General features: G+C 40.5%; 1 protein-coding gene across 1 annotated transcript; it reads right to left on the bottom strand.

The window, feature by feature from the left end:
• Positions 1 to 3,957: 3,957 nt before the first annotated feature.
• Positions 3,958 to 4,905, bottom strand: LOC133059102 (olfactory receptor 11A1-like). The gene has a single exon (XM_061146138.1). The coding sequence runs from the start codon at positions 4,903 to 4,905 to the stop codon at positions 3,958 to 3,960; it is 948 nt and encodes a 315-aa protein (XP_061002121.1).
• Between the last annotated feature and the right edge of the window lie 11,225 nt (positions 4,906 to 16,130).

Genomic DNA, 16,130 nt, shown 5'->3' with positions numbered 1-16,130 from the left:
CTGTGCCCAAATGCCCGCCTGACAGCTCATCTTCCACTATTCCCTTCTGTGAATTCTCCACAGATACCAGGCTGATCTACTGACTTCTCATCCTCAGCAGTGTGTTCAGTCACTTCATCTATCTGAGTCAAACCTTTACTTCATTCCCAACAGGGGAATGCCCCAACAGGGAAAAGCCCCCTTCTCTGAACTCCTGTAAGGTCCATTGTCTACAGCTTAGCAGTAAATGCCACCTACATTTTTTAAAAAATTCTATAGCTTAAATCATAACTATAATACACCCTAACTGGAACAATTCAAATAAAATAGTAACCTCTAAAAAAATGAAGATCTCTCTTTCTTCCCCCCAAACACTGCACACAACTGATGAAACCATTGTGTAAATGTTGGTGTCTGTCTTTACATACCTTTCCCTTTAGTTGTGAAAACATATGCAAGCATAATGTGGGTGCTCAGTTGCTCGGTCATGTCTGACCCTTTGTGACCCCATGGCCTATAGCCCACCTGCTTCCTCTGCCCATGAAATTTTCCAAGCAAGAATACTAGATCAGGTTGCCATTTCCTACTCCAGGGGATCTTCCCAACCCAGGGCTTGAACTGGCGTCTGTTGTGTCTCCTGCACTGACAGGTGGATTCTTCACCATAGCACCATGTGGTTAGCCGTAATATCCAATGATTATTTCCAATGGTGTTAAAGAATTCCATATTTGTTAAACAGAAAAAATAAAGTACAAAATAGTATGCTTAGTATGTTCCCATTTATGTAAAAAGCATAAAATAAACCACTCACATCTGTTTGTGTGGACATAGTCAAGAAACTGAGGCAGGCCTAGTACCTGGGACCTTTTGCTATAGTACTGCAAAGCTTGCACCTGGACACACCTCTCCTCCACCTACAAAATACAAAGAAACTATATAAGACTAAAAATAACTGTGGGCATAGGCAAATTCTGGACCAAAAGATACAAAAGATAAAAGACCCAATGTCCTTTCTGAAGAACTAAGAGCAAAAACTGGGTGTTGGGAGCAAAAGCAGGTACTGAGGATGCCCCCCTGCATTCAACAATACAAAACAGTAGGCAAACCGTCTAAGCCACCCCTTTGGCCCCATCCCTCTTCCCACCCCCAGCCTCACCTCATGTAAGGAAGGAGCGCGCCCTTCCTCTGGAGCAAACAATCGAATCTGTTACTTGTTTTCTCCTTCATGCAGCCAGTGAAGGAGCCCCAATAAAGTCTTGGCCTGAATTCTTGTCTGGCTTCTAGTCAATTTCTATTGATTGGGGAAATCCAAGAACCCTGGTGGATACCAAAACTACTCTCTCTATCTGTACCTGGATTCTAGGCAAGGATATCAGTGGTTTCGGGTGATAGATGTAAATTTCATTGTGTACATTTTTAAAAATTTACTGTGTAAAAACTTTATCATGTTTAAATTTTTATGTTTACCAGTTATCATGTAAACTGCTCTTTAAATTTATTTATTTATTTATTTTACAAGCATGATCTTTTATTTTTTCCATTTATTTCTATTAGTTGGAGGCTAATTGCTTTACAATATTGTAGTGGTTTTTGCCATACATTGACACAAATCAGCCATGGGTGTACATGTGTTCCCCATCCTGAGCCCCTCTTCTACCTCCCTCCCCATCCCATCCCTCAGGGTCATCCCAGTGCACCAGCCCCGAGCACCCTGTCTCATACATCGAACCTGGACTGGCAATCTGTTTCACATATGATAATATACATGTTTCAATGCTATTCTCTCAAATCATCCCACCCTCGCCTTCTCCCACAGAGTCCAAAAGACTGGTCTATACATCTGTGCCTCTTTTGCTGTCTCGCCTATAGGGTTATCATTACCATCTTTCTAAATTCCATATATATGCATTAGTATACTGTATTGGTGTTTTTCTTTCTGGCTTACTTCACTCTGTATAATAGCCTCCAGTTTCATCCACCTCATTAGAACTGATGCAAATGTATTCTTTTTAATGGCTGAGTAATAAAAAAAGAAAAAAATTTTTTAAAATATTAGTTTTGTAGCACTAAGTGTCTGACAATTACCCTTTTTATTGTAATGCAAGTGCCTAACATTAAGTTTTTGATTGACGGGCATTTATTTCAAACACATTTACCTCAAATAAACATATAGTCAACTACACATCTTGGATGACCTCCATTAACTGACCACTTGAGTGGCCCTGCTTTTCCCTCCCACGCTTTAATTTCTCCTCTTGTGTTTTATTTTCATTGATAAAGAGTGGACCCATGACACCCTAGACACCCCACCCTCAATCCCGATAATGGCAGAGTCCCAGATCCATGCTCTCTCTCTCCCTAAATTTTCTTTGTGTGGTCCCAGGTGTTCATATAACCTCCAGGACCTATAAGTAATAAACCTGTTTTTTCAAATTTCCATAATGATTGTTGCTGAGATGCACCCTGCAATCATAATAAGAACCACAAGGGTCGACCCAGCCACAGCATTAGCCTTGGTCAGAGAAATGTCTGTAGGGAGAGCCCAGGTGAGTGCCTCAGGCATTCTTAGCTGATGGCATCACGACACCATCAATAGGCTGAGACCGACACAAAACAAGTTCATATAAAATACAAGATATAGGGGTAGACATCAAACTAAACCATAAGTCAGCAGAAAGTCTAATGTAAAATATAAACCATTCTACAGAGAGCTTAATTTCCCCAATAAGTCAAAAGTATGAAAAAAAGAAAAGAGAGAAGGACTGCTGTGAAATAAGGGACTAAGAAACATAATAACACACATTGTGTGAACCTTGTTTACATCCTAATTTTAAGAATTTATTTAAAGATAATTGGAGAAATTTGAACATAGCCTGGGTATTAGATGCCATTGGGGAAGTACTTTTAAACATCATAACATCAGGGTTGGCATGTTTCTTTCTATAAATGCCTTCATCAGTCAGCAAGCATACTGAATACACTTGATCCTTGAACAACACCAAGGTCAGGGTGACAACTCACTGAGAAATTGAAAATCCACCTATAACTTTGAGTTGGCTCTCTGTACACGCTTCCCCTGTACATATGAGGTTCCCTATCTGCAGATTCAACCAGCCATAAATCCCATACTTCTGTATTTACTACTAAAAAAAATGTCTGCCTTTAAGTGAAACTGTGCAGTTCAAATCCATGTTGTTTAAGGATCAAATGTATTTGCACATGGAATACATAGCTACACTACTCACATAACACAATACTTAAACATCTGAAATTTGCTCTAAAATGTTCCAGGAAAAAAAAAGGAGCTATAGGCAGTAGAAATAGGATTGGCAAATGTTGATATTGATGCTAGATGATGGCTGTATGGGATTCATTATAATGTTCTATCTATTTTTGTGTATATTTGAAATTTTCTACAATAAAATAGTTAAAATAAACAAATGCATTCAGCTTTAATTTTTTAATATGCTTTCCCTTTACCCTGACAATTCAACTCCCAAGAATTTATTGTAGGAAAATATGTGAACTAAATGTGAACTATATTTGTATGGTGAAAAAATAAAAAACAACTACGAGCTTTCACAAACAGAGATCACCTAAATCATGTTTAGCTATGCTGAAAATCTCTGAGGAAAAAATACATACGTATTGGTTAAAATAAAAGAGGTTCAAGACTTAGTCATCATTGAAAAACCACATTACAAACTTCCATGATTCAACTTATCTCTAGGTTTGTTTTGTATTGCTGTTTTCATATATTTATTTCCTATAGGAAATATTCATAGCCCATTTGGTAAAGAAATTATCAAATATTAAAGCAAAAAGTTTAAAGCACTTTAAAATCATTGCTGTACAATATTCATTTTCAGTATGAGTACAGTAACTATAAAACTTTTCACAGAAATGTTAAAACAGGACAAAGTTATTTCTATCCAACCAATCCCAAAGTCCAATAAACATCTTTACCACCATCCTCCTTCAATCATTTGTTTCAGTTTGCTTAACATACAGAAGCCTCCATAGTGCCTGCTGAACTTCCTTATTCCTTAGGGTATAAATCACAGGATTGAAGAAAGGAGTGACCACAGTGTAGAGCAGGGCAAAGACCTTGGTGAGGAGCTGGGAGTGGACAGCAGACGGTGCGATGTACAAGACCATGAGAGAGCCATAGAATGTGGACACTACAGCTAGGTGGGAGGAACACGTGGAGAAAGCCTTTCTTCTGCTGGCCCCAGCAGGAACTCTCAGCACAGCCACCACGATCCGGCCATAAGATGTCAGAATCAGTCCAAAGGGAACAGTGAGGCAGACCACAGAGAGAATGAATGTTGTCATCTGGGCTACACTGGGATCTGAGCAGGCCAGGTTCATCAAAGGCATGAAGTCACAGTAAAAGTGATCAATGTGGTTGGGGCCACAGAATCTCAGTTGGGCCATGAGGGCTATAATCACTACACCTACCATGAAGCCAGAGAGCCACGCTATGACCACCAGCCCCAAACACCATATGGGTCCCATCAGGAGAGGGTAGCGGAGGGGGTAGCAGATGGCCAGGTAGCGATCATATGCCATGACAGCCAGTAGGAAGCATTCAGCAGTGGCTAAAGAACCAAAGACAAAGAACTGGAGCAAGCAACCAGCCACAGAGATGGCTGCCTCCTGCAAGAAGCCCTCCAACATTTTGGGCACCACTGAGGAAGTATAGAGGATCTCCAGGAAGGACAGATTAGCCAGAAAGAAATACATGGGTGTGTGGAGCCTCTGCGAGCTAACCACCGCCACAATGATTAGCATGTTCCCTAGGATGATGGAAGCGTAGATGACAGTGAACACAATAAAGAGAAGGAGATGCAGCTCAGCTCTGACACAGAAACCAAGAAGGACAAATTCAGTAATAGTTTGGTTTCCTATGGAGACGATTTCCATGAAGATCATCCAAGTTTCTGCAGTGATTAAGGGAGAAATTCTAGTACATCTTCATATCTTCTATACCAAGCCCTAGATAAGTAGAGCTAAAATGAAAAAGATAAAGGTGAGTCTCCAAAACAAAAATCATTTACGCACGTCCTCATCTGTCCCCTTTTTAGTTGCTTTTCCAACTCCTGTCCTTTGCTGTATTCTTTAATTGTGCACATATTCAAGACTCAAGAAGTTTGATCAATGATTCAAATTCACAGTTTCCAGTCTTCAGAGACTTTAGCCTATTAGTTCAATCTAGTATTTTTATTAGAGAAGGAAATGGCAACCCACTCCAGTATTCTTGTCTGCCGAATCCCATGGACAGAGAAACTTGGCAGCTATAGTCCATGGGGTCATGAGAGTCGAAAACAACTTAGCAACTAAACCACCACCAATATTTTTATGATTTAATAAATTCTACCTTCCCAATCTCTGTAACCAGTCATAGAGCCTTCCTCATGAGCAACAGTGTAATGCCTTTCAAATGCCTGCTTTGTGTCCTATCAGAGCTTACAATCAGCTTATTATAGGGAAAAAAAAAAAATGTTTTATCTTCCCTGATCACAACTAGCTTCACTGGGAGTGGTTTGGAAATTCTGCCTGATACCCAAGCTTGCTATTCTTAACACTGTCTATTCATTCCTCAAGTACCTTATAAATTGTTACTTGGAAAATTCCTATGTATTCTCTCTTCATTAGTCTTACAACCTCTTTATCTTAGCACAGTTATAACCTTATAGTCTCTAGATTGCCCTCTCCCTTAAAAATAATGTTTCTTTAAATTCTAATTTCATATAAGATTTTATAATACAAATGTGATAATATTATTGAGGAAAGTATAGGTGCTGTGTGAGTAGAGAAAGCCAACTCAGACTAGGAGCTGAAAGAGTATAAGAATCAAGGTCAGAGAGGCTCCCTGAGGAAGTAATTGTAGGTAAAAAGTCTTGAAGAACAAGAGTCAGCCAGGCAAAGGATAGGACAGTGAGCATAGCATTCTAGGCAGGAGAGACATAATGGAAAGCAAAGATGTATAACTGAGTGAAGAGCTGGAAATGCACCTGAGTACCTGCAAGGAAGATCACATATGCTATCCAAAGGGATGTGTGTGTTTTTATTAAAAAATGAGAATACATCAAGTGATTGGAAGCAGAGGGGAATGGTACAGCAAAAATACAGATATTTGTTTATGCATGTGTGTGTGTTTGTGTGTGCGTGTGTGTGTCACAGAATCTGCTAGCAGAAGGTATGAAAAATATGGTTGTCAACTCCACAATAAGACTGTTCTTGGGAGTGTTTTAAAAGTTCAGTCAGGATCTTCCCTGGTGGTCCAGTGATTAAGACTCCAAGTTTCCACTGTTTGGAGGACTGTGGACACTGGGGACACAGGTCGAATCCCTGGTTGGAGAACTGAGATCCTACATGCTGTGTGGGGAAAATAATAATAATAAAATTAAGTTTAAAAAAAATTCACTCACATGAAAACTATTTTCAAGTCATAGCATAATCTTAGCTTTTCAGATCACCACATTCCCACTCTATTTTTCAAGGGGTTGGGGAAGTGGGGAGAAAGAAAGAGAAAAAGAGAAGATAGAAGGATGTGAGGATTATAGACAAATGGAAAAGTTTTAGTGGAAGACATTGTAACACTAGGATTCCAGAGGAAGACTGTGGGATTTCTTCAAATGACTTTGAAAAACAGACTTTTTGACTCTCTGGGTTAAACGAACTGTGTTACTGATCAGAGGGAAAAACTCCATAAATACCAATTCTTCACCTTTTTATAAAAAAGTCTGTGAACTAAGCTGTGAACAATTATACAAAAATAGGAAACTCACCTGCAATAGCCCTTCTAAAGGTAAAAATTGTGAAAAGCAGAATATGTGCTAAGATCTTCCGAAGAGTTCAGATTATTGAAGTTTCCCAATTTCATCTCCTCCCTTGAACTCAACCTGAAATAAAGTAGGACTTGATTAGAAATGTCATACTTTTCACCCTCCACTCCCCAGATTCATTCTCTCTTCCACTCTCCATCTCCTTTTCTAGTTCCCCGATTCCTTTGGCTTTTCATTGTAGGTCTTTCCCTCTATCACAAAAGAGGGCTGACAATTGCCAAGAGGGGAGGGGCCCCTGAGAACCAATTACAGATTGACTGGAGAACAGCCTTAAATGAAAAGAAAATATCAGCCCCCTGAGATACTTGTCTTTCTCCAGAGGAGGTTCCTGAACTGTTGGCTTGACCAAAAGTAGAGCAGAAACCAGGGGTTATATGGAAACCCACCTTTCCATCTCCATGGGGGCTAATGCACTCCACTAAGCATCCCATCCCCCATTCCCAGGCTCTTTCCCTAGAACACATCACAAAACTCTCCTAAGTTCTCTACAGCATCCCTAAACCACCATGCCCAAGAGTGGTCCTCCCAGAAGACTGCTCTCAACCCTTCCACCCCACACCCAGCTTTCAGACCTTTCACCATTCCAGAAAAGTATTTCAATTGAGACAAGCCCTTGAGGAGTATTTTATGTGGATTACCAAAGCCTTGCCAATATTGGTCCTGATTTAAGGGGAAGGAAGCTGGCATATTATTACAAAGTAACATCTACATGATTAAGTGGCCTTTCAGTGTCCTCCATGCCCAAATGCCTACCTGACAGCTCCTCTCCCATTGTTCCCTTCTGTGAATTCTCCACAGATACCAGGCTGATCTATTGACTTCTCATCCCCAGCAGTATGTTCAGTCACTTCATTGTCATCTATCTGAGTCAAACCCTTACTTCATTCCTATTTTTTTTCCTAACAGACCAACAGAGAAAGCCCCTTTCTCTGAACTACTGTAAGGTCCACTATCTACAGCCAACAGTAAATGCCACTACTTTTTTTTAATTCAATAGCTTAAATCATAGATATAATGCACCCTAACTATAAAAATTCAAATAAAATAGCAATCTCTAAAGAAAATGAATATTCTCTCTTTCTTCCCCCAGAACACTCCACCTACCTTGATGAAACCATTGTTTAAATATTGGCATCTGTCTTTACATACTTTTCCCTTTACTTATAAAAACATTTGCAAATATAATGCCTCAGCAGGCAGATTCTTTACCATTGCATCACCTGGGAAGCCCTAATATCCTACGATTATTTCCAATGGTGCCAAAGAGCTCTACAATATTTGTTAAACAGAAAAGAATAAAGTACAAAATAGTATGCTTAGTGTGTTCCATTCCCGCTTATATAAAAAAGTAAAATAAACCCACTCACATCTGTTTCTGTGGACAAAATCAAGAAATTGAGACAACGCTGAGACCTGGAATCCTTTGCGTCAATACTGCAAAGCTTATACCTGGACACACCTCTCTTCCAGCTACAAAATACAAAGAAATTATATGGGACTAAAAATAACTGTGTGCATACGCAGTTGGGGCAAATTCTAGACCAAAAGGCACAAAAGTTCCAACTGCCATTTCTGAAGAGCTGGAAGCAAAAACTAGGTATCAGGAGCAAAAACAGGGTACTGCACATGCCCTCCTGCTCTCAACACCACAAAAGGGTGGATAAACCACCTAAGCCACACCTCCAACCCAAGCCCTGGACACACTCCTTGTTGTTCAGTCACTATATAGTGTCCAACTCTTTGTGGCCCCATGCACTGTAGCACACCAGGCTCCTCTGTCCTACACTATCTTCTAAAGTTTTCTCAAATTCATGTCCATTGAGTTCATCCATTAGTTATTTAGCATCAACTAACTAAGATGATTAGATGAGATCTAACCATCTCATCCTCTGCTGCTCCCTCTCCTTTTGCCTTCAATCTCTCCCAGCATCAGGATCTTTTCCAATGAGCAGGCTCTTCGCATCAGGTGGCCAAAGTGCTAGAGTTTCAGCTTCAGCAACAGTCCTTCCAGTGAATAATCAGGGCTAATTTCCTTTAGGATTGACTGGTTTGATCTCCTGGCAATACAAGGGACTCTCAAGAGTTTCTCCAGCAACACTGTTTGAAAGCATCAATTCTTCAGTGCTTAGCCTTCCTTATGGACCAACTCGCACATCCGTACATGACTATTGGAAAAACACTCCTACCCTCACCCATGCAAGGAATGAGCTCACCCCTCCCCTGGAACAAGCAAGGGAATGTGTTACTTGCTTTCTCTCCCTCCTGCAGCTGATGCAGGAGCCCCAATAAAGCCTTGCCTGAATTTCTTGTCTGGTCTGTAGTCAGTTTCTATTGACTGTGGAAGGCCAAGAACCTGGTTGGCATCAAAACTACTAATTCTTGCTATTGGGGATTTGGGTGATTGACATGATTTTCATTTCATACATTTTTTTGTTTTTCCCCATATAAAAACTTTGCCATGTTTAAATTTTTTATGTGTTTGCCAATTACCATACAAATTGCTCTTTAAATTTATTTTCTATTTATCCCATTCAACAACCAAGATCAAAACCCTGGCCTGTTCACTGCTCTCTCTGCTGTATGCTTACTTCCTAGAACACAATAGGAAAAGAAAAAACACACAAGGGAAAACAAGGAGGAGGACAAGGCATCAGACAAGCTTTGGGGGATTTTCCAATACCAAGATTTGTTGACCCTAATGCAGCAGTGAATTGAAAATGTTATAGAATGAAAAAACAGCATATTCATTGTAATGATTATTCAAACTTGATGGGACTTTTCCTGTCCTGTCACAAACTGTACTTGGGAGAAATTTCCTCAAGCCCTCATTAATGAATTCAGGCAAGTTGCTGTTACCTTTCCCCTCCTTAACTCTCTTTACTCCCACAGAGGAAGGTCTTCCCTAAAGCCTGAAAAGAAATGTTTGTGTTCAACAAAACCATAAAAAGTGGGCATTGGGGACTTCCCTGGTGATCCAATGACTAAGACTCTACGCTCCCAGTGCAGAGGGTCCGGGTTCTATTCCTGGTCAGGGAACAAGACCCCACATGCTGCAGCTAAGACCCAGTGAAGCCAAATAAATAAACATATTGTTGCTGTTGGTTGGTCGCTCAGTGGTGTCCGACTCTTTGAGGCCCCATAGACTGTGGCTCACCAGGCTCCTCTGTCCATGAGATTTCCCATCAAGAATACTGGAGTGGGTTGCCATTCCTTCTCCAGGGGATCTTCCTGACCCAGTGCTCGAAACTGCATCTCCTGCATTGCAGGAAGATTCTTTACCGTTGAGCCACCAGGGAAGCCCAAATAAATAAACAAACATAAAAAAAATTATAACCTTAAAAAAATGAGGTGGGCATTGGACACACTCCCAATTACTAACAGTCATTACTGACTGTACAGGACTCTGTGGGGAGTGATCATCTTCAGTGGCTCTAGATCGAACAATATGACATCAAGAACTTCTGGAACCAATAGCCTCAGAGTTGACATTCCAGAGAGCAGAAGAGGAAACCTGGTCCCCATCAGCCTGCTCCATACAGAGAGGCAGATGTGGTCCTTCTACAGGGAATTGTCTGCACTGGCAGGGCTCTCTGACTGTAAGGGAACAGTGTGGCCGCTGGGCTCCTGACACCAATCATCTCTGTGAGTCACCTTGGGGTGCATGGGTCTCAGCGAGCACAGTTCCCCTGAGGAAAAGAGACACACACCAACAACACTTCCCTTCACAGGGCAATCACCTCAGAGCATGGAGGCTCAAAAACTGGAAAATACACTGAAGGTGTTTCTGAAGATTCCATGGTTTTCCAGAGAACCTGACCCTCTAAGGAAGACATGCTTCTGAAAAGGGAGATGGGAGAAGAGGACAGGGGGAGCTCCTCTCCAACACCACCTCCCTCAGTTGGACTTTGTTACTGTTTTTCCTAAGACAAAAGCTGCACCCTACCTCTTTGTCCAGCAAACCAACTGATGCATCTTTCCGGTCTTCTTTCCCATCATTGGTGAGTGCTATCTCCTCCTGCCCTGATGCCTAAGGTAGCGAGGGTCAGTGTCTTTATTCATGTAAAAAGAATTAGGAATGGAAAGTTAGAGTGTAATTAATGATAGTGAGCCAGATCTGCTCTCTTAGTCAGAATTCAGTTGCATTTTCCCTATTTTAAAGTCTTCCGCAGTGGCTGACAGAATCTGCCTGCAATGCGGAAGCTGCAGGAGACTGGAGTTCGATCCCTGGGTGGGGAAGATCCACTGGTGAGGGTATGTCGACCCACTCCAGTATTCTTGCCTGGAGAATCCCATGGACAGAGGAGCCTGGAGGGCTACAGTCCATAGGGTCACAAAGAACCAGACACGACTGAAGTGACTTAGCATGCATCCCTATTTTAAAAAGAAAGAAAAGGGGTAGGGGAAGGAAGGAAAATCTAAATTCAAAAAGACCATGATAGGACACTCCAAAAGTAATCTGGAGCCTCATTGAACAGCAGAATGGTGTAGAGTATTTCTCCCCCTCTTTAGAATTAGAGAATAAATGTCCGGAGTGATGGATGAGAGAAAAGTATTCTTTATCAGCTGCTGAAGTAGGGAGAGCGATGGAGAAGGTGGAGCACCTAGAGTTGTTCATTTCTGAATCATACTCGGCTTCTCAGAGACAGCTGAACACCAACTCGCTGTTTGACCTCTACCTGATATTTTTAAAGACTGGCTGTTTTCATGTATATCCCTCTGACTCAACTTTGTCCATAACTTCACAAAGGGCAGTGACGCAGCCAATGGCTCTCACTTAATGATATCTGAAATTTTATTTTCAATAAAATTGTATATTTGCCTGTTTTTGAAATTAAATAATAAATGAAGGTAAGAAAAGGAACATATTTATAATGGTTTTCAAGAGTTTTCAATGACATTTTGAAAATGGTTTTTAAGACATTTTCCAAGAGTCTTTATAGTTAGAATTAGAGATGATTTGTCCAAAGTTTCAGAGGAATACTTGCCTCAGAAAATTAAATGAATTCTTTAAGATGACCCAATGAGAGATGACAAATTCCATTTCTTAATTCCTGGCCAAATTCTAGGCATAAATATTGTGATACCAGCAACTACAAGCATAGCCTCTTGGTGGTGGGAGGAAGGGGACCACTACTTATTTGACCACAAAATTTATGGGAGCATAGAGTCTGTTTTACTCCCCCTATACCTTCTCACTCATTCCCATCCTGGAAAATAAAATACAGTAAGGAATATCAGATTTATACAGGGAAAAACAATAGTATTGTGAACACCGGTTCCAGGGTACAAAGATAAAATTTAAATATGCTGCCATCAGTTCTGTTGTTCAGAATCCAACATGGATGAAAAGAGATGAGATTGTTCCAAGTCCTTCCTCTCTGGGCTGCAGAGCATTTATTGTAGGTGAAGTTTATTGCATCAGAATGTCCAGATCCAGTTGCCATTCTTCTGAACTGTAAGAATTCAGGACCATTTCACTAGTCCCTGGACTAGAACATTTGGCTGAGACTTCATAAATGAATCAAAAAGAATGGTTGCTGTTTTACAAAGCACAGGGGAGGATGCCAAGCATGAGCAAAGGCACCGTGGCAGGAAGGAATCTAGGGTTTGGGGCAAAATAAGGAAAGCTGCCCAAAATGGCCCCCAACCTCTAGATTCTCCAAATGTTAAATGTGCATCAGTGATTGCTGGTATATGTATATAGTATACTAAGAAGACTCAGTGTATGGATTGCAAATGTACCGCAGTTGTATTTTTATGGTTACTGTGATACACTATGCTCTGTTTACCCCCTCCCTTTCCACTGGGTCACCAACTGCCTAATGACCCTGAGTCAGATTCCCTAATTTGTTGGTCATCTTTATTTTTCAAAGTGTTCTCTGGCTATTAAGACATTTACTTTTCCTTTGCTTCTATTAGGGTAAAATTTTTCACACAAATCCCTGTTAGTTTTTGTTCCAATCACATTTTCATATCAATGTTCCATTTTAATAACCCCAGCCAACAGCCAGTCCTAGATTTGCTCTATTAGCTCTACTAGGAGTAAAAGGGAGAGAGCCTGGTCTGCTCCCGTGACCCCCACTCTCCCCGCATATCTACTTTTTCTGGTTGGGCAGATAAGGAAGAGGAACAATATGCTGGTAAGTTTGCATCCTCTTCTTGGTTGGAACTTTGGCTCAAGCCAAAGTTAATTTAAACAGAAGTCGAGCAGCTCCCTTAAACCTTGGCCATCCACTCGGTTTCATCTTGCCAGTAGACTCCCAACTGAGAGCCTCATACGAAATTCCTGATGCCTCAAACTCTTTGCCCGATGATCCAGTATGGCCCCAAATGCATCAGCTCTCTATAGTCCTGACTCTGGAGCCTGTACCTACACATGGATTCATCTTCATTCCACTAAGAAATCAATAATTCAAGGAAGCAAGGTCTGTTTCTTCTCTACCTGGAGGTCTCACCACATCACCTCTCCCAAAGCTCCTCCCCTAGCCCCATCAGTATCTGCTGGTGGGTGAGCATCCAGTCAGGAAATCAGAAGTCAGTGTGCTTTCTCTGCAGGTCTCCCTTTTCCTTCAAGGAAAGAAAGAAGTTGACTTAGGGAAGAAGATTGTTGAAAAGTCAGAGATGGAGATAGCCTGTCCCTGCAGGCAAGCCCTGCCTTCCTCACGAAAATGACCCACCCCTTCCTCCCAGCCCTCACCTTAAGCAAAGCCCTAGGGAACTCCTCAGTGTTCAGTTCTTGCCTCCTTGCATTTGCAAACACCGTACTCTTTGATACCTAAAAACTCCTTTGTATTCATAAAGACTGATGTTGAATTTGACCTCCTCTGTGAAACCTTTCTCTGCTTCTAAAAAGTCACATCCTTCAACTGCGGTGGTTTCCTTAAGGTCCTTTGACTAGCCCATGTTTATAACACTTACCAAAATGCTTCATGATATGTCTGTTTATATCTAGATTTCTACTATTAGGCATGGGCTCCTTGAAGTCAGAAGCTCAGTGTTATTCATAGATAAGTAAAAACTTGGGACTGGAGAGAATGGAGAGGAAGAGTTCTTTCTTCTGACATAAATCTCTCAGCAGCTCTTACTGGCAGAAAACAGACTCAGAAAGTTTGTGTTTAGAAAGAGTTCTGGGGAAATAGGAAAAAATCCCACCAGCAAACTTAAAACCACACTTTCTTAGACAGGCGGTATATGAACACATTTTGCAGGATCTGCAAAAGAATGCCAAGCAAAGGAATTGGAACCTGATATAATGTATCATAGGAATCACTGTGCCATAGGCAAAAGAATGATGGAATGAAAACTGTGTCCAGGAAAATCCATCTGGCAGGGAATTCTGGACACTTTGGAAGAGAAAGAAGCTGGGTAACAATTAGCAAGCAGCTTTGATGCTGTATTTATTCATTCCTCCACTTGACACTAAGTTTTTACTGCTCGGTCTTCCATGCTGTATCCTAGGTTTTGAGAATAAAACTGAATAATGTAGAGCTCCCAACTTCAAGGAGCTGAAGTTTAATAGTAGAAAAATAGACATAAACAGATATATCACAAAGCACTTTAGTAAGTATTGACATGGGGGCAGAGAAAGAGAGAGGGGAAGAAGGGTGTCATTGAACATGAATCCATATTTGCAGTACGGGAAACCTGATGGGTGGTAGCGTCATGAACAAAGGAGATGGTACTAAGCCTGAATCAGGATGGCAGTAGAAGAATGGAAAGTAAAGGATGAACAGTTCAGAAATTTCTTTTTATGTTTTCAAGTGTGCGTTTGTCTTTGCATGTGTGTGTATATATGTGTGTGTATAAATACATAAATCAAAATAAAACATTTCAAAAGTTAACATTCCAATATAAATAATGTTTCTCACACTGAATGGAAAATATTTAGATGATTCTTAATTTCTTTTTAATACTTGTCAACTTTTTCTAGTTTTTCTCAACTAACTCAATGCATTTCTTTCTTAACATTAATTTACTTAGTTGGCTATGCCAGGACTTGGTTGCAGCCCAAAGAATCTTTATCAACTAACTTAATATATTTCTGACATCAAAATAAAATAAATATTTTAATAGCAAAATAAAATATCCCTCATGATATTAAAAGTGTATTTATTATAAAGTGATGACACAAAAATTTACATTTAAGAAGTCACTGGCAATCTGATATCTTGGGCGTGTATACCAGATCATATTGAATATTAGATTTTGCATCATACCTTTACATTGTGTCAAAACGATTTCTCATGTATTTTATTTATTTCATGTATTTTAATGTATAGTATACTTAATCTTACTCCTAATGATAAATATATTTGATATTTCCATTTTTAGAGCACTTCAAATGAAGAAACCTGCAAGATTTGGAAAATACGTAAAACTCACGTCTCAATAACGTCAGGGCTATCACCTTCATCCATCCCAATGAACTTCAACTATGCAAAACTGACTATCCTCTGAGACTTGCTTTTGTGATCAGTTTGGATTTAAGCACATATCTATAACAGTTGCTTCCTTTAAGGATCTTAGCCCATTCCCAAATTCCCATCTGGGAATCCAAGCCTACATTTTCTCTTCACGTTAAACTATATTCCACTCCTCACCCTCCACTGGGCAAGAAGATCTCTCCTACTCCGCCTTTGATTCTCAGAATCAAAGAGTCTCCATGAAAGGCCTCTCCAGTCTTGTGCTAGAATCTGTACAAAGGAAAACACACTCACTACTCCCCACCTTCTGAGATCTGATGGCAAAAGACAGAACTACTGTCCAGAGCAGGCAGACAGAAGATCAGCAAAATCCCATACCTTCTGCAAGCTTGAAGGTTAAAGATTCTTGGGATCAAAGAGCTCAAAGATACACACTAACCAACCCTCAGAAATATTAAGTTAAATAATATGAAACTCCTGGTCTGAGGTCCAAAAAAGTTGATATCTACAATAATATGCAATTCAACCTATGCTTGGGGACAGCATGGCTCCATGTTCACTCTAGTTAAAACCACCAAAGCTGAATCCTCTCCTCTAATCATTCTAAAGAGAATTCCTGGGAAATGTGGCATTTTAGGACCTATTTCAATGAGGAGAAAGAGAGAGCATCTTGAATACTTAGTAACCCTGCTTTTTAAGAAGTAGAGTACTCTCTGCTTTCGAGAAGCTCTGAGGAAGTCAAAGAGTGAATTAAAAGGAATACTGGGAGTGTGTGGAGTCCAGATGGTGGGATAAAGCTGGAGAGGAAACCATGTAACTGAAGACATCTCAAGATCTTCATATGTCTTCTCCATGCCCAGTTGACCCACCAGGCTGA

The sequence above is a fragment of the Dama dama genome, chromosome 7 (genome assembly GCF_033118175.1).
Source record: "Dama dama isolate Ldn47 chromosome 7, ASM3311817v1, whole genome shotgun sequence".
Taxonomy (NCBI): Eukaryota; Metazoa; Chordata; class Mammalia; order Artiodactyla; family Cervidae; genus Dama; species Dama dama.
This window is presented reverse-complemented; position numbering and strand designations above follow the sequence as displayed.

What these genes read in the sequence shown, in the direction of transcription:
- LOC133059102 (XM_061146138.1), bottom strand. Translation starts at nt 4,905, where the DNA reads ATGGAAATCGTCTCCATAGGAAACCAAACTATTACTGAATTTGTCCTT.